Here is a 20000-nt window from a genome sequence, read left to right on the forward strand (position 1 = left end):
ATCGTTGAAAGTAATCCCACGGGCGCGCTGTTCCTCAGCGAATCGGATCTGCTCGATGGCGTGGGCGGGGAGTGGGTGGGGGGTGGGGATCAGGGGGGACTCAGCCCGGAAGCCGTTTTCGTCAGCGACGTAGCGGACCTCAGCGAAGGTGCCGTCGGGAAGAGGGAATCTGATGGAGGAAGGAATTTGTAATTAATGTGATGAACGCGTTAGAAAAAAAAAAAAAAATATCAATCATTATTCTTTGACAAGGAGACAAATTTGCAGAATACAGCTAACGTTTTAGCTGTTGTGCAGGAAATTGTATAATGTATACTTTGGTGTACAGGCATGAATACAAAATAAACGAAAATTGAGGAACCCAATGTCCTTTTCATACCTGAAGGATCCCTCCATGTTGGACTGGCCAAGGGAGCCGAGGAATCCCCTTCTGGATTCGCTGATTCCATTGTCGGCCTCAAAGGTGTAAGCGAACTCTCCGTTGCCCTGATCCTGACGGTCGTCCCTCAGGATGGCCACCTGGTTCGGGATAATCAAGGGTGACGTCGCCTGCACGAACTGCTGCTGCTGGGGAAGGCCAAACTGAGGGGCGGCGACGGCCACGGCGGCGAGGCAGGCAAGGATGACCTGCGGCAAAAGGTGGAACTCATGAAGACACCGTGGGTCCAAGGAGATTGAATTAACTTCCTTGGGTAGGTTGGCATTTAATAGGAATAACATTTACGTTTAAATGAATATCGCTTATAACTTAAGGGGCTATCCCGAATAAGGACAATTTTAAGCCTTCAAATTATTTCTATTTTTCTTTTCTAACCTGTCAAAACGCATTTGTTAGCTCTGCCTTGCATGGACATGTATATAATAACGAGGATCAATGTCTAGTAATACATATATACTAAAAAAACTTGGAATAATTGTGTCTTTCAACATATATACGCTATTTTATGATTGAAAATCGACGAATTTACTATGTATGAATTTGTAAAGATATTATAACACGCGTGTCTGTGTCTGTGTGTGATTGGTGGAGCAACTGTGCTTTTTAGCGCATACAAGTTATATAGTTCATTTGGAAATATTCGTAGTTTCATAATATATGAGAATTATACAGTAAGTGAAAATACGAAAACCAAAAATAAATATAGAAAGATAAACTAAAGTAATTTGTGGTCAGTGGGCCTTCCAATTGCAATCACAATTGCAATCCCCTTCCCAGTGTATGCTATGGTTATAATTACTAATGGGGAATGTTATCGTTCTTAATTGGGCGGGGGGGGGGGGGGGGATGGGGCATTCATTTAAAGTTCCTTACATTTTACTGAAAGAGCTTTTTCAACACTTATTTCTTTTAGTGCTGTATAGTATACGAAGGGAAAATATTTTCTAGTATTTTATCAAATGATTGATCACTGCAACTTATAGTTGACCATTCAAACTTAGATATCCTTAAGACAATTTGTACAAATGAAATGGACAAAGTCCATCACAGGACCTCCTGAGATCCTTCTCATACTCACAGACTTCATGTTGCTCGATTGAATACTCAGGAAGGACTCGTTCCCTGAGGAAGGATCCTCCCTCTTATATACAGCCCTTTCCCTCCTTCGGAGATGAGACGGTGCGACAAGGTGACGATGGTGAAAAAATGTATTCTTCTTGTCCAGTTCCCACCCAAGGTCAAGTCTCTCTCTCTCTCTCTCTCTCTCTCTCTCTCTCTCTCTCTCTCTCTCACTCTCTCTCTCTCTCTCTCTCTCTCTCTCTCTCTAGTAACTGGCTTTTGCGTACCTAGTTAAGCTAGACGATTGAAATAAGCGAAAGACTTTTACATACTAAACATGACGGAGATTGGCGGTCCTCAGATAAACCATGTTTAAGTTATTTTCCTTCTCATGAGAGCTTTAATAAATTCCGAAGTGAAAAATATAATATCATAAACCTATAAAAAACATATATGAGGAATAATGTTCAATAAAGTGCAAATCAAGATTTTGATGATGTGAGAAAAATAAATGGCCAAATTGGTCACTGAGCGTTATGTAAAAGCAAAGCACCGTGTCATATTCATCTTTCAACTTGCTAATTAAAATGAAACTTTGGTGCACAGCACATAATAATATATATATATATATATATATATATATATATATATATATATATATATATATATATATATATATATATATATATATATATATATATATTCATATAAATATAGATATATATTCATATATATATATATATATATATACATATATATATATATATATATATATATATATATATATATATGTATATATATATATATATATATATATATATATATATATATATATATATATTCTAGAAATGGGTTTAGATTTTTTTTTTATTTGATATCGAGATTTTTTCTTCAAAAACTCCTCTCGAGGAGCGAATACATCCAAAAGAAATCTAGCGGAATCAGGAAGTTGTGAATTCCATGAGCCAAATTAACATAATTAAGCTCAATTCTGTTAGTATGTTTCCTCAGGAAAACAATCCAATTGTCATTGTTAAGTTTGCTTTTTTAAGGTTTGAATTAAGGAAAAATACCGTGGGCATAAAATTTTCTATGAAACAAGTAATAATAAGGTAAGCTCATCATTAGCACATTAAGTGTTCCATAAATATTGCGCCATTCGGTACTATCGTACATACATTAACTTGCTTCCCGGATAACAAGGCTCTTTTGTTTCTAGCACCTCTTCCATTTTATAGTAGCCAAATCTTCATCGGTCGTCTTGCTCTCATTCCCCTTTAAGCAATGTTATTTTGAACAATTCTCAATAATCCATCCAACCCTCATTATCTTTAGAACTACTTCAACACCATCTGATCCAGATTGTCACTATACCAACACTTTGATTCATTACCTCCGCCAAGGAGGTTATAAAATAGAGTCGGTTTATTTATTTACTTGTCTGTGTCTCGGTGGACAGGATTGCGTCAAACCTAGGGTTTTGGTGGCCTAGTGGTAGCATCCTTGGCTGGTGATTGCCACACTGGGTTCGAGTCCCGCTCAAACTCGTTAGTTCATTACGTCGCTGCAACCTTACTGTCCTTGTGAGGTAAGGCTGGGGGGTCTGGGAGAGCCTATAGGTCTATCTGCTGAGTTATCCGCAGCCATTGCCTGGTCCTCCGTGGTCATTGCTTGGGTGGAGAGGGTGGTTGGGCGCTGATCATATTCAATATGGTCAGCCTCAGTCTAAGGCATTGTCCTGCTTGATAGGGCAATGTCACTGTCCCTTGCCTCTGCCATTCATGGGCGGTCTTTAAAACTTTTGAACCTACTCGACGGATTTTGAGGAAACTTTCACCACAGATATGTAGATTTTAGGCCATGGACGACCCTATTAACTTTTTGAGATGATCCGAATTTGCAAATTTTGCCATCTATAATCAGGATATGAAAAGGGGGATGCGCTGTCCGTAGACTTTAGTTAAATGTTATAGGAGATTCATCCACGGTCAACATATAAAAAAAAGAGAAGTGTTTCGTCCATAGACTTCAGTAAAATGTTGGCAATATTCATTAGCGGAGGTCTGAATTCTCTGATTGCTCTTGTTTTGTTGTACTTTAACTTTCTTCAAGTTGTTATATCTTTTTCCCAAACAGGCAGTTCATTGCATCAATTTACAGTTTTATTCTCATCCACATTCAACATCCACATTTCGTATTATTAGGGGAGGATTACCTATAACATCATTCTTTGATCTCTTTCTTTGGTTCCTGGGACACTCGTCATCTCTTCCCAACACTTTGAAGATAATCTGTTACCCTTTTTTGTTTCACCTATTTTGTTACTCACTTCTATGATAATCCATTCATTATCCATTACCATTATTCGCAAATCTTGAAGGAATTAGCAATTTCCTTCTCCCACCATCCATTTTGAAATATGAACTAGTTTTCTAGTTACTAGTAACTATCACAAAGTTTCTCTTGATAACAGTAATTTATTTTCTTTAATAAGTCATTTCAATCTCCCACCAGTCTTTATAGCTTCTCCTTACTGTTACCATCTAACACCGGACCATCAGAAAACATCGTTCACTCCAAGAGATATAAACAATTACTAATATTCTTCTTGCCCTGACCACTCGAAATCCTTCTAGATCCTCCCAAGATCTGCATCTTCCCTAGGACTTCCTGCTGCGACACTTTCTCTCCTCATGACGATGCCCAGTAGGTTAGGGGAACTTTTAACACTGCCTGTTACCAAATCTTTTCGTTGATCTAAAACGGAACGTATAGGCGCTTTTACGTGTCACAATCAATTTAATAATCCTCATTTAACTTATTAATATAGTCTCCTCTAATAAAACATAATTCCTTTTTAGATTTATTCTAAATTTAAAAACCCTTCCAACTATATAAATGGAAAGAATTGGGCCTTTTAATTAGTTTCTAATGCACAAACATAGTATTTTCTCTTAAGCGGCTGCTATGCAACAAGACCCAGTGTCTACAACCAACTAATTTCCATGACATCTCGCATCACTCGGTCCAAGTAGATATCAAACAGCAAAGCATACATAACGAAGCTTTCTAATATTATCAAATTGAATTAATGCGTTTTATTATCAAATGTTTTATAACAAGTTTCCCATTCACTGTCAAAAGTTCAAACCTTAGCTTAAGAAACCTGTTTCTGAAATACATTTCTAATTATTTTAACATCAGCCTCTCGACTAATTATTGAGCACGATTTCCTCACGTCCGCAAATTCCAAAATGTTTTATGCACGTGACACGCAATCCTTTTTAAGTATATATCTTTGCTAACACTCAATCCTTATCTTAGCTAGAATGTCTCTTACTTCATCAAGACATGTAATTTCCATAGCATCTTTTAACATCGCAAATTCTGGAAATGTGGGCATTTCCTCTTCCCATTGCGTAGTCTCTCTCTCTCTCTCTCTCTCTCTCTCTCTCTCTCTCTCTCTCTCTCTCTCTCTCTCTCTCTCTCTCTTTACATATATACACACACATACATATATGTATATATGAATTTCTATATACAGTGCATAAATTATATATAAACATTTATATAAATATATATATATGTATATATATATATTTATATATATATATATATATATATATATATATATATATATATATATATATATTTATATATATATATATATGTATGTATGTATGTATATATATATATATATTTATATATATATATGTATGTATATATATATATATATATATATATATATATATATATATATATATATATATATATATATTACTTAGTTTCAGAATTTTATCCGTGAGATATGATTAAATCCTGTATTTTTCCCGATGCCGTTAACACTCATATTAGTAATAATAAAAAAGTATTATATATATATATATATATATATATATATATATATATATATATATATAGCCTATATATATATATATATAGGCTATATATATATATATATATATATATATATATATATATATATATATATATATATATAATGAAGATGATTGAATCAGGAAAAAGATAGTAGATTTCTTCAATCATGGCCAATACGATAAATGTATCACTTTTGTGTGGATAATCAATTCTTGAGCCATGATAACCTCTACCACTAATACCAGTAAATTCTTAACCAGAATTTTAAAGGTTTTTATCCCGTCAAACAACAGAAAGAAACCTTTCAGTTCAATATAGGATAATCTTTAACAATTAATATCTTTATCGATTTTATTATTATTTATAAACATTTTCATTGAGGGTAATCCCCTTCACTGGCAACATAAAAAATAAACAGAAGATAAACAGAAAACAAGAATTCATTGGTCAAGGAACAGAATAAATCGCGTATTCATAGAATATACGAAGAGAAATCATCTTCGGCATTGCAAGTTCAATTCCATTGAAAATATAATTGTAGAATAAAGCGAGAGATTTCACGGACTTGTTCAGAGCTTAGTAGTCATCAAAAGTAATCCCGCGGGCGCGCTGTTCCTCAGCGAATCGGATCTGCTCGATGGCGTGGGCGGGGAGTGGGTGGGGGGTGGGGATGAGGGGGGACTCAGCCCGGAAGCCGTTTTCGTTAGCGACGTAGCGGACCTCAGCGAAGGTGCCGTCGGGAAGAGGGAACCTGGTGGAGGAAGGGATTTGTAATTAATGTGATAGATGCGTTAAAATAATATTTTTTCAATCATTATTCTTTGACAAGGAGACAAATTTGCAGATTACAGCGGACGCTTTAGCTATAGTGCTGGGAATTATAGAATGTATACTCTGGTGTACAGGCAAGAATACAAAATACTTAAACATTTTAATTTATAAAAGGAAGAAGATAGTATCCTTTGCCTACCTGAAGGATCCCTCCATGTTGGACTGCCCAAGGGAGCCGAGGAATCCTCTTCTGGATTCACTGATTCCATTGTCGGCCTCGAAGTTGTAAGCGAACTCTCCGTTGCCCAAATCCTGACGGTCGTCTCTCAGGATGGCCACCTGGTTCGGCAGGATCAAGGGGGACGTGGCCTGTACGAACTGCTGTTGGGGAAGGCCGAACTGAGGGGCGGCGACGGCCACGGCGGCAAGGCAGGCAAGGATGACCTGGGGCAGGAGAAGGAACTCATTAAGACACCGTGGGGTCATGGAGATTTAATAAACTTCATTGCGTACTTTGCCATTTAATAGGGATAACATTTATGTTTAAAGTTTAAATAAATATTGCTTATAACTTAAGTGGCTATCCTGAATATGGAAAATTTAAAGCCATTAGATTATTTCCTTTTTTTTTTTTATTTCTAACATGTCAAAACGCATTTTGTTAGCTCGGCCTTGCATGTACATGTATATAATAACGAAGATAAAAAATACATTTAGGCTATGCTAAAAAGCATGCATGTTTGTGCCCTAACATGTATACGCTAGTTAATGATTGAAAATCGACGAATTTACTATGAATTAGTTGAAATATTATAATACGCGAGTGTGTTTCTTGTGTGGGGACTATGGAGCAATTGTGCATTTTAGTGTATATAAGGTATATATAGTTCATTTGGAAATATCCTTAGTTTCGTAATATATGAGAATTATACAGCAAGTGAAAATACAACATCCAAAAATAAGTGTTAAAAAAATAAACCAACGTAACTTGTGGTCAGTAGGCCTTCCAATTGCACTCACACGAAGTGTTCCCTTCCCAGTAAATAATATGGTTAGTCAAGATATTACTGTTCTTAATATGTGGGTGGGGGATTAATTTATGGTTCCTTATATTTTACTCCAAGAGTTTTTAACACTTTCTTTTAGTGCTGCATAGTATACGAAGAAAAAATATTTTCTAGTATTTTACCAAATGATTGATCACTGCAACTTATAGTTGACCCTTCAAACTTAGATATCCTTAAGACAATTTGTACAAACGAAATGGACAAAGTCCATCTCAGGACCTCCTGAGATCCTTCTCATACTCACAGACTTCATGTTGCTCGATTGAATAGCCAGGAAGGACTCGTTCCCTGAGGAAGGATCCTCCCTCTTATATACAGCCCTTTCCCTCCTTCGGAGATGAGACAGTGCGACAAGGTGACGATGGTGAAAAAATGTATTCTTCTTGTCCAGTTCCCACCCAAGGTCATGTGTGTGTGTGTGTGTGTGTGTGTGTGTGTCTCTCTCTCTCTCTCTCTCTCTCTCTCTCTCTCTCTCTCTCTCTCTCTCTCTCTCTCTCTCTCTCTCTCTCTCTCTCTAGTAACTGGCTTTTGCTTACCTAGTTAAGCTAGACGATTGAAATAAGCGAAATACTTTTACATGCTAAACATGGCGGAGATTGGCGGTCCTCAGATAAATCTTTTCTATGTTATTTTCTTTCTCATGAGAGGTTTAATAAATTCTGAAGTGAAAAATATTATCTCATAAACCTATAAAAACATATATGAGGAATATTGTTCAATAATGTGCAAATCAAGATTTTGATGATGTGAGAAAAATAAATGGCCAAATTGGTCACTGAGTGTTAGGTAAAAGCAAAGCACCGTGTCATATTCATCTTTTAACTTGCTAATTAAAGTGAAACTTTGGTGCACAGCAATATATATATATATATATATATATATATATATATATATATATATATATATATATTTATATATATATATATATTTATATATATGTATATATATATATATTTATATATATATATATGTATATATATATTTATATATATATATATATTTATATATATATATATATTTATATATATATATATATATTTATATATATATATATTTATATATATATATATATATATATATATATATATATATATATATATATATATATATTCTAGAAATGGGTTTAGATTCTTTTATTGTAGATACCGAGATTTTTCTTCAAAAACTCCTCTTGAGGAGCGAATACATCCAAAATAAATCTAGCGTAAGCAGGAAGTTGTGAATTCCATGAGGCAAATGAACATAATGAAGCTCAATTCTGTTAGTATGTTTCCTCAGGAAAACAATTCAATTGTCATTGTTAAGTTTGCTTTTTTAAGGTTTGAATTAAGGAAAAATATCGTGGCCATAAAATTTTCTATGAAACAAGTAATAATAAGGTAAGCTCATCATTTACACATTAACTGTTCCTTAAATATTGCGCCATTCGGAACTATCGTACCATTTTATAATAGCCAAGTCATTATCTTTCGTCCTGTTATCATTCTCCTGTAAGTAATGATATTTTGAACAATTCTCCCAAATCCATCCACTCCTCCCCCCATCATCTTTGGAACTACTTCAACGCCATCTGATCCAGATTGTCACTATACCAACATTTTGATTTCATTACCTCCGCCAAGGAGGTTATGAAATAGAGTCGGTTTATTTATTTACTTGTCTGTGTTTCTGTCGGTGGACAGGATTGCGTCAAACCTAGGGTTGTGGTGGCCTAGTGGTAGCGTCCTTGGCTGGTGATTGCCACACTGGGTTCGAGTCCCACTCAAACTCGTTAGTTCATTACGTCTCTGCAACCTCACCGTCCTTGTGAGCTAAGGCTGGGGCGTTTGGGGGAGCCTTTAGGTCTATCTGCTGAGTCATCGGCAGTCATTGCCTGGCCCTCCTTGGTCCTAGCTTGGGTGGAGAGGTTGGTTGGGCGCTGATCATATGTAATATGGCCAGTCTCTAGGGCATTGTCCTGCTTGATAGGGCAATGTCACTGTCCCTTGCCTCTGCCATTCAATGGGCGGTCTTTAAAACCTTTGAACCTACTCGACGGATTTTGAGGAAACTTTCACCACAGATATGTAGATTTTAGGCCTATTAACTTTTTGAGATGATCCGGATTTGCAAGTTTCGCCATCTATAATCAGGATATGAAAAGGGGGATGCGCTGTCCGTAGACTTCAGTTAAATGTTATAGGAGATTCATCCACGGTCAGCATATTAAAAAAAGAGAAGTGTTTCGTCCGTAGACTTCAGTAAAGTGTTGGCAATATTCATTGGCGGAGGTCTGAATTCTCTGATTGCTCTTGTTTGTTTGTACTTTAACTTTCTTTAGGTTGTTATATATTTTTCCCAAACAGGCAGTTCATTGCATCATTTAGTTTTATTCTCATCCACATTCAACATCCACATTTCATATTATTTGGGGAAGATTACCTATAACATCATTCTTTGATCTCTGTCTTTGGTTCCTGAGACAGTTGTCCCCTCTTCTCATCACTTTGAGGATATTCTGGCACCCTTTTTTGTTTCCCCTTTTTTAACTCACTTCTATGATAATCATTTCATTATCGTTGACGGTTATTCGCAAATCTTGAAGGAATTAGCTGTTTCCTTCTCCCACCATCCATTTGGAAATATCAGCTAGCTTTCTAGTTACTAGTAACTATCACCAATTTGCCTTTGATAACAATGATTTATTTTCTATAAGCCATTTTAATCCCCCACCATTCTTTAAAGCTTCTCCTTACCGTTACCAACCAACACCGGACCATCAGAAAACATCGTTCACTCCATAAGATATAAACACCCAATATTCTTCTTCCCCTAACTAGTCAGGGTCCAAAACTAAAAATTCCATTGGGGTGGTAGTTTTTCTGCCAAAATTATGAAATTTTCTATCTTGGGAGATTTTGACATGACAAATCCATTGCAACATGGTGCCAAAGCGAAAAATGAACAGAAATGGCTCAAAATGGCGTCCATTTAAAGATGGCCGCCATTTCGTACCATTTCTGCGAAGATAACAATATTTTGTCCATTTCATTGAACAAAATTATCTGTTTTTACTGTTTGGGACTAAACGAGTCTATTTCAAGTAATTTTATTGATTTTATGAATTTGTGTAGTCTTAAATTCAAGATGGCCACTAAAATGTATACGTTAACATTGCCCTTTATTTTTTGAATTTCTACATTTTTTGTTTAAATATTCACAAAATCAAACTGATTATTCATTTTACAGGACAACGTTTATGATGTTTTCATATAAATTATATTAGTATAGATAGTTTGGGGTAATAATATGTTCTCATTTCAGCAATAGGTTGTGAAATAACTGCATCGTAGAAGTATAATAACTAGGGATATGGCGTCATCGGCCAAGCGCCCAGCACGGTTTGATTATGAGCAGAAGTGCTTTGTTTGTCAAAATGATAAGAAGGACCCAAAGACAAAGTTTAGGAAAAATAAGCCTGTTTCTGATGTTACAAATATTCAAGACATAAAATCACAATGTGAACTCTGGAAAAACAAGGTAGAGAGGCCAGCCTGCATAACAGCGGCGTTGGCTATACTAGATGATATCTTTCAGGAAACTGATCATCCCAAGCTAGTATGGCACCGTGAATGTAGGCCTAATTTCATGAGCAAACTTAAACTCGACCGTTTTTCTGATAATGCAGACGCTACTGATATGGACATGGGTGGTTTGGATAATTCTGGAAGAGTATTCCTTAGAAGTCAGGCCAAAACTTACATAAAGGGCACTCACTGTGTGTTATGTTGTTCTGAGGTAGAAAGTGGTGAGCTGTCATGTGCCAGAACATTCAGTATGCACGAAAAGTTACAAAACAACAATCATCAATAAAGATGTAGCTCCTCCCCACATTGAAGAGTCATTATTAGAAAGTGAATCTAAAGGCCAGGAAGAGGTGAAAAGGTTTATGAAGGAAAGGCTTGTTCGCGCTATTGGACAGTCTAAACCAAGTGTACTATTCAGTGCTGCAATGAAGAAAATGAAAAGTCCCACTTTTTCTAACTTATTTGAAGTGGACCAAACAGGCTCTCAGCAAAATAAAGTTGTAAATGCAAACAGAGGTGTGCTACAGCGTCTCTGTGTAGCATATGAAGCTGGAAGGCCAGTAGATCTGCAACATATCGCAAAGCATGAAATGATGTCTGTCCCCATTGCACTGTTTTATACAGATAAGACCATGAGGAAAGGAAACAAGTCAGATCTAGTCAACAACATTTGTGAAACTGCAAAAGTTCAGCCTTCCCAAATTGTTCCCCAAATAGACCCCACTTCTTCACAGCATGTTGTTGATGGGATGGCGTATGTCTACAGGGTTTCAACTAAATCGATTAGTACATTCGGAGAATTTGCTACAGAGTACTGCAAGGGGGTATATAAGTTTCCAAGCACAAGGATAGACATTGTGATGGACCGCTATGATGGAACTTCCATCAAAGATGACACACGAAGTGCTAGGGCCTCTAAATCCAAAGACAAACAAGGAAAAAGAAAACAAAAACGCAAAGCGGTGCCAAAAGTAATTTCCCCAGAAGTAAACCTGCCTCAAGGTGACAACTTCAAAAGCTTTTTGAGCATAAATGATAACAAGATTGCTCTGCAGCAGCTCCTTGGTGATACTCTCATCAAAAATGCACCTCAAGATAAGATTATTGTTGTCTCTGGGGCATTTGAAGACCCCATGGATGTCCGTTCATCCTCTTTGGGCATACAGTTAGATAGCATGGAGTCTGACCATGAGGAAGCAGATACCCGTATGGTATTAAGCATAGTCAATTCAACCGCGGAACATATTGTGGTAGTGTCACAGGATACTGATGTATTTGTGATTCTTCTTGCCAACTACAAACATTTTGGAAATAGGAAAGTGTATTTACAGCAGCAGATTGGAAAAGAACAAAAGATCACAGACATCAAATTTGTGGTAGAAGGAATCATAAGCCAAGGCATGGATCCTATATCTATCCCCCTTCTTCACTCTTTAACTGGATGTGATACCACGAGTTATATATATGGCATTGGCAAATCAACTGCATGGAATACTTTTAAGGATTTCCACAATCTTCTGGACAATACTAACCTTAAAAGCCCATCTGAAATTGACTACAAGCACGTTGAAGTCTTCATGTGCAGATTGTACAAAGACAACCAGTCATCATCGTTGGACGCCATGCGAGTTAAGAGTATATTGACTACCAATCGCCCAGAAGAAATACCCCCTACTAGTGATGCAGCTCGGCTGCACATCTCTCGTGCCTTCCTTCAAGCGCATGTATGGCAAAATGCTACTGAGCCTGTACTTGAAATGAAAACAAATGCTCTGATCTCCGTGGGGTTCAACTTAGATAGTGAGAAACAGAAATTGATACCAGTTATGATGACAAATCATCCCATTCCAGACGCTGTCATTGAAATGGTGTCATGTAATTGTAAAACTGGCTGCCAATCAAACAAGTGCAGTTGTTTCAAATCTAAACTTCAATGTACAATCCTTTGTCATAAGAGATCCAAAGAAGACCAGCCATGCATAAATAATTTTGTCTAGTTTGTTTTAGCAGTTGTGGACAGTTTAAAAAATTAGCAAATGTTTTATGTTAAAAGTGAATTAAGTTTTAACTTTTGAGCCTGTGTGCACTTTTGTTTAAGTTTATCATCAGTTGCACCTGCATTAGCCGCCCGCAGCTAGACTACTTTTTGATACCTAGTTCAACATAATATCGTATCCCATGTGAAGTAGTACCAGTTACAATAAAATATATTCATTACATATAACTATATGTTATTAAAAACTACTAATTGTGATGCTGCAATCTGTGTAACATTGTTCAAAATCAGTACTGATGTTTCCATATCATTTGTGAAAAATTGCAATCAATGGAGACAATTCCGTAAATTACAGAGATAGTCTAAACCCTCTGTTTTGGCGGCCATCTTGGATTTAAGGCAACAAGAATGTGTTCATTCAATTAAATCATTAAAAATGAACTCACTGAGGTATACATATTAAGTGTAGATCACTTTGTTCAGTCAAACTGACAAAATATGTTTATCTATACAGATATTACACGAAATGGCAGCCATCTTGAAACAGATGCCATTTTGATCCATTTCCGGTCATTCTCGCTTTGGCACCATGCTGCAATGGATTTATCATATCAAAATACCCATAGATATGAATTTTCATAATTTTGGCAGGAAAACTACCACCCCCAATTAAAAAATCACTTTTATGAGATTTGGAACCTGACTAAACCACTCGAAATCCTTCCATATCCTCCCACGATCTGCAACTTCCCAAGGACTTACTGCTGCGACACTTTCTCTCCTTATGACGATGCCCAGTAGGTTAGGAAAAGTTATAACTCTTTCCCTGTAACCAAATCTTATTTTCGTTGATCTAAAACGGAACGGATAGTCGCCCTTACGTGTCACAATTAATTCAATAATCCCCATTTAATTTATTAATATGGTCTGCTCTATTAAAACATAATTCCGTTTATAATTTATTCTAAACTAAAAAACTTCCTTCCAACTTTATAAATGGAAAGAATTGTGCCTTTCAATTTGTTTCTCAGATACATACTTAGTGACTTCTCTTAATCGGCTGCTACGCAACAAGACCCAGTGTCTACAGCCAACTGATTTCCCTGACATCTAGGATCACTCGGTCCAAGTAGATATCAAACAGTAAAATATATATACCAATGCTTTCTAATATTCATTATCAAATTGAATTAATGCGCTTAGTTATCAAATGTTTTATAACACGTTTCCCATTCACTGTCAAAAGTTCAAATCTTGGCTTAAGAAACCTGTTTCTGAAATACATTTCTAATTATTTCAACATCAGCCTTTCGACTAATTATTGTGCACGATTTCCTTACGTCTGCAAATTCCAAAATGTTTTGTGCACGTGACACGCAATCCTTCTTAAGTATCTATCTTTGCTAACACTCAATCCTTATCTTAGTAAGAATGTCTCTTATTTCATCAAGACATGTAATTTCCATATTATCTTTCAACATCACAAATTCTGGAAATGTGGGCATTTCCTCTTCCCATTGCGTAGTCTCTCTCTCTCTCTCTCTCTCTCTCTCTCTCTCTCTCTCTCTCTCTCTCTCTCTCTCTGCATATATACATACACATACATATATGTATATATGAATTTCTATATACAGTGCTTGAATTATATATAAACATATATATTTATGATATATATATATATATATATATATATATATATATATATATATATATATATATATATACATATATACATATATACATATATATATATATATATATATATATATACATATATATATATATATATACATATATATATATATATATATATACATATATATATATATATACATATATATATATATATATATATATATATATATATATATATATATATACATATATATATTGCTTAGTTTCAGAATTTTATCGGTGGGATATGATTAAATCCTATATTTTTCCCGATGACGTTAAAACTCAAATTAATGATGTTAAAAAAGTATACTGTATATATATATATATATATATATATATATATATATATATATATATATATATATATATATATATATACATATATATATATATATATTGTGTGTGTGTATATATGTATATGTGTATATATATATATATATATATATATATATATATATATATATATATATATATTATATATATAATATATATAAAACGAAGGCAATTGAATCAGGAAAACGATAGTATATTTCTTCAATCATGGCCAATAGAAAAAATTTACCACTTTTGTGTGGATAATCAATTCTCGAGCCTTGATAACCTCTACCACTAATACCAGTAAAATCTTAACCAGAATTAAAAAGGTTTTTATCTTTATCGATTTTATTATTATTTATAAACATTTTCATTAAGGGTACTCCCCTTCACTGGCAACTTATAAAAAGAATAAACAGAAGAAAAACAGAAAACAAGAATTCATTGGTCTAGGAACGGAATAATTCGCGTATTCATAGAATATACGAAGAGAAATCTTCTTCAGCATTGCAAGTTCAATTCCTTTGGAAATATAATTTTAGAATAAAACGAGAGATTCCACGGATTTGTTCAGGGCTTAGTAATCATTGAAAGTAATCCCACGGGCGCGCTGTTCCTCAGCGAATCGGATCTGCTCGATGGCGTGGGCGGGGAGTGGGTGAGGGGTGGGGATCAGGGGGGACTCAGCCCGGAAGCCGTTTTCGTCAGCGACGTAGCGGACCTCAGCGAAAGTGCCGTCGGGAAGAGGGAACCTGGTGGAGGAAATGGTTAAAGATAATAATTTGTTATTTAATATTACCAGGTTTTCACTGAATTAATTAAAACATTTTCATCTTATTGTTAAAGTTTTCATGCCTTGGTTTCTTCCTATGTTTTTGTATTCTACGTGAATTATATTTTTGTTAGTTTCACCTATTGGATTCTTGATTAAATTTAAAAGAAAAGTACACCGTCACCATTTTTTTTTAATATGCCGTTAAATGATTAAGGAAAAGGCTTATAACACCACCTTTGCATTCATTAATTTCTAAAACATCTTTATAGTTAAGAATAGCAAGCAATCTTGGCGAAAGATCATCAGTAACTATAAAATCCTTAGCGAAGAATTAATATTTTCCAAGCTGAATCCATCGCTAAATTTAATTCAGAGGACAACTCTAAGTACAGATAATTAGATACATGTATATTACGGCGTAGAGGATACATACAGAATACAGAAGACGAGTGATGTATACCAATCAAAGAAAATAATGTCCTTTGCATACCTGAAGGATCCCTCCATGTTGGACTGGCCAAGGGAGCCGATGAATCCCCTTCTGGATTCGCTGATTCCATTGTCGGCTTCGAAGTTGTAAGCGAACTCTCCGTTGCCCTGATCCTGACGGTCGTCTCTCAGGATGGCCACCTGGTTCGGGATAATCAAGGGTGACGTGGCCTGCACGAACTGCTGCTGGGGAAGGCCGAACTGAGGGGCGGCGACGGCCACGGCGGCGAGGCAGGCAAGGATGACCTGTGGCAGGAGGAGGAACTCATGAAGACGACATAGGTCGGCATTTAATAGGAATAATATTCACATGTTATGAAATATTACTTATAACTTAAAGTGGCTATGCTGAATAAGAAAAGCTGAAAGCCATTAGATTATTTCCATTTATCTGAGGCCTCAAAATACTTTGTCTTACCTCGCCGTTATATGTACTGTGCATGCGTATAATAACTAGCATAAATGTCTTTTAATACACAGGTTTTAAAAAGCGAGTAAAATTTTGGCTTTTTAACACATTATGCTATTTAATAATTGAAAATTAATAACTTTACTATGAATTTGTCGAAATAAACACGCGAGCTGGTAGTGTTTGGGTGTGGGAACATTTATGCATTTAGTTTCGTAATATATTTTTGAAACACGGAAATTGTAAAGTAAGTGAAATTACAAAGCCCAAAAAGAAGTGGACCTTCTAATTACAATCATAAAACTCGTCCTCTTCCTAGTGAATAACTTGATAATGATTACAAACGGGTAATTGATCAAGATATTATGGTAATTTTTTGTTGGCATTCATTTATAGTTCTTTGGATTTTACTGAAGGAGTTTTTTAACAATAAGTCTTTCAGTGTTGCACTGTCTTTAATGTCTAGATTCAAAAGGAAAATATTTCTAGAGATTTTATCAAAGGATTAATCACAGCAAAATTTAGCTGACCCTTTAGGCTTCTGAAAACCCAAGACAATTTTCACAAGTTAAAGAAAAAAAAATAGTCCCCTTCAGGACTTCCTTAAAAAGGTATGACGTCCACCTCAGGACCTCCTGAGATCCTTCTCATACTCACAGACTTCATGTTGCTCGGTTGAATAGCCAGGAAGGACTCGTTCCCTGAGGAAGGATCCTCCCTCTTATATACAGCCCTTTCCCTCCTTCGAAGATGAGACAGGGCGACCAGGTGACGATGGTGAAAAAAATGTATTCTTGTCCAGTTCCCACCCAAGGTCAAGTCTCTCTCTCTCTCTCTCTCTCTCTCTCTCTCTCTCTCTCTCTCTCTCTCTCTCTCTCTCTCTCTCTAGTAACTTTTTTATGAGTACACAATGAATCTATACGAATGAAATAAGAGACAGTTCTGCCATTTTTATGCTAAATATAACGTCGACTGGCACCAATCAGACGAACTTTGTCTATTCTATTTTCTTTCGCTCAGAACTCTTCACTAGAACCAGAAGTTGGAGATAAAAGATGGAAAAATTAAAGTCATGAAAACACTGTTTGAAGATATGAAAGGGTAAAATTTACCGTTTAATCTTGGGGAAAAACTTAACAGTGTCTCATTTTCATTTTTGGCCAGACAATTCAGAATGAAACTTTGGTGTACAACAGTTCCATAATTCCACAATTGCCGAGACTTACAAGAAAGTATTACCAGTAGTCTACCCTGTAAACTTCGACAAAATAAATTTGTCTCATTTACTTTCATCTTGACTAAAGTTTTTGGTTCCTTGATTTCACTAGCAGTTTTGTGGTGCCTGTTGGTAACGTCATTGCCTGGTGATTGCCAGACTGGGGTTCGAGTCCCGGTCAAACTCGTTAGTTCATTTGGTTGCTGCTACCTCAGCGTCCTTGTGAGCTAAGGATTAGGCGTTTGGGGGAGCCCATAGATCTATCTGCTGAGTCATCAGCAGCCATTGCCTGACCCTCCTTGGCCCTCGCTTAGGGGGAGAGGGGGCTCAGGCGCTGATCATATGTATATATGGTTAGTTTCTAGGGCATTGTCCTACTTGATAGAGCATTGTCACTGTCCCTTGCCTCTGTCATTCATGAGCGGCCTTTAAACATTTAACAATTCCTTATATTTTGTATCTAAGGTGCTCAGGTAGGTCCTCCACCTTGGTGTAATCTTTGTCTAATATCAATGTTATTGTTACTAAGATCGTTTTACTAAACAAAATCTAGACTCTAGACTGTACTTGAAGGAGTGATCGCTAGGAAAAGTCCGTTGTCATTTAAGGCGATTTTACACTCTTGAGGCATGGCATGAGCCTAGCAACTTCACCCTACAAATGATTACTGAATACCCAAATGGTCTAATGAAATTAACTTTCTGCTCTCTCTCTCTCTCTCTCTCTCTCTCTCTCTCTCTCTCTCTCTCTCTCTCTCTCTCTCTTTAAACAAATGGATTCACACTCAAATACACACATACATATACACATGTATACACATACACACACACATATATATATGTGTATGTATGTTTATATACATATACATACATGTACATACATATAAATGTTTGTATGTGCGATGTTTATAATAAAGGTAGATATCAGTATTAAAGTTTTTTTCTCGTTTAATGGATAAATACAGAAAAAATTAAACGCTATATCTTGATTTCATATCTGCGAGAAAGCTATCCAAGAAACGGCAGTATTTTACTTTTAGAATTGTATCATTGGAGGCAAAATATCAGTTTATTTTCTTTTTTTTAAATTCCTTTTAAGTAGAGACTGTATTTAAAAGATATGATTTAGCGTAAACAGGAAGTTAAGAATACCATGAGGCACATAAACAAAATAGACTCAGTCCTTAGAAAAACAATACAATTGTCTCTATTAAGTTTACTTTTTAACTTTCGAATCAAGGATGAATACCACGTGCATAAAACTTCCACGAAACAAGTAAATTCTAATTGTAATAAGGTGACCTCATCAGTAGCACATTAACTGTCCCTTACATGTTGCACCGATCGCTACTATCTTGCAGCCTGTAACTTGCTTCCCGGACATCAACGCTCTTATTCTAGCAAATCATCTACATCTGCGCCGACTTTTTAAGTCTAGTCATCCTGCCTCATTCTTCCTTAATTAAGCTATGTAATTCTGAACATTGCTTCTAAACCCATCGCTCTGCCCCATCTTTAGAATTGCCGCAAAGCCATCTGGTGCAAGAGCCCGTGGCTTGCACCTTCTGTGTTAATCGCTCTAATAGCAGTAGCAGCAGTAGCCATCTCATCCTGATTGTCAACATAACGACGTTTTACTTATATTTGATCGTACTTACATTCCTGACATTGCAATCTCTACTTTTGCACACATGAATGTTCGTCTTAGTAACTTATGCATTTTTTTCACATTTAACATTCACATTTCATATAATTGTAAGAGGAGTACATGAAAAAATACTTTTATCTCAACATTGGGTTCCAGAAACATTCGCCATTTTTCTCCAACTCTCTTATTTACATGTTACTGTTCTTGAAGTATTTTATTTTGGTTGTGTATTCTTCTCTTATAGTTCATTCACTTCCTTTTCTCCTTTCTCCACTGGGTTATTTTTCCCTGTTGGGACTTTGAGCTTATAGCATCTTGCTTTTCCAGTTAGGGTTATAGCCTAGCTTGTTAATACTACTACTACTACTACTACTACTACTACTTCTACTTCTACTTCTACTACTACTACTACTACTACTAATAATAATAATAATAATAATAATAATAATAATAATAATAATCATAATAATGATAATAATAAAAGTACAATTTTTCGTGACTCGCTACAATAACCCATTCATCATCAATTACGTTAACTCCCAAATCATTAAGCTGTTTCATTCTTCTAAGATCCATCTGGATATTTATTGAATTAGCTTTCTAGTAAAGTTCCTAGTAATCGTCACAATGTTGCTCTTGATAACGCTAAAGGGTTGTGGTGGTCGATGCGATAACGTCCCTGACTGGTGAACGCC

The 20000-nt window shown here is 35.8% G+C and overlaps 3 protein-coding genes across 3 annotated transcripts in view; all 3 read right to left on the reverse strand.

The window, feature by feature from the left end:
• The window catches only part of LOC137637940 (cuticle protein AM1199-like), a 1795-nt gene extending 224 nt beyond the window's left edge, over positions 1 to 1571 (reverse strand). Inside the window, exons 1-3 of the mRNA XM_068370045.1 lie at positions 1518 to 1571; positions 380 to 627; positions 1 to 169 (exon numbers count right to left, since the gene is read on the reverse strand). The exon at positions 1 to 169 is cut by the window's left edge and continues 224 nt beyond it. Coding sequence (XP_068226146.1) covers positions 1 to 169; positions 380 to 627; positions 1518 to 1526 — 426 coding nt within the window. The 5' untranslated portion in view covers positions 1527 to 1571. The remainder of the gene's footprint in view (positions 170 to 379; positions 628 to 1517) is intronic.
• Positions 1572 to 5714: 4143 nt separating this feature from the next.
• On the reverse strand, positions 5715 to 7590 carry LOC137638630 (cuticle protein AM1199-like). The gene is made up of 3 exons (XM_068370885.1): positions 7460 to 7590; positions 6348 to 6592; positions 5715 to 6128 (listed from the first exon to the last, which is right to left on the reverse strand). Exons 1-3 carry the CDS (start codon positions 7466 to 7468, stop codon positions 5954 to 5956), a joined length of 429 nt encoding a protein of 142 aa, XP_068226986.1. The 5' UTR covers positions 7469 to 7590; the 3' UTR covers positions 5715 to 5953.
• Positions 7591 to 15212: 7622 nt separating this feature from the next.
• Positions 15213 to 17204, reverse strand: LOC137638631 (cuticle protein AM1199-like). The gene is made up of 3 exons (XM_068370887.1): positions 17100 to 17204; positions 16035 to 16279; positions 15213 to 15521 (listed from the first exon to the last, which is right to left on the reverse strand). The coding sequence occupies exons 1-3, from the start codon at positions 17106 to 17108 to the stop codon at positions 15347 to 15349; spliced, it is 429 nt and encodes a 142-aa protein (XP_068226988.1). The 5' UTR covers positions 17109 to 17204; the 3' UTR covers positions 15213 to 15346.
• Positions 17205 to 20000: the final 2796 nt, after the last annotated feature.

This window comes from Palaemon carinicauda, chromosome 3 (genome assembly GCF_036898095.1).
Source record: "Palaemon carinicauda isolate YSFRI2023 chromosome 3, ASM3689809v2, whole genome shotgun sequence".
NCBI lineage: Eukaryota > Metazoa > Arthropoda > Malacostraca > Decapoda > Palaemonidae > Palaemon > Palaemon carinicauda.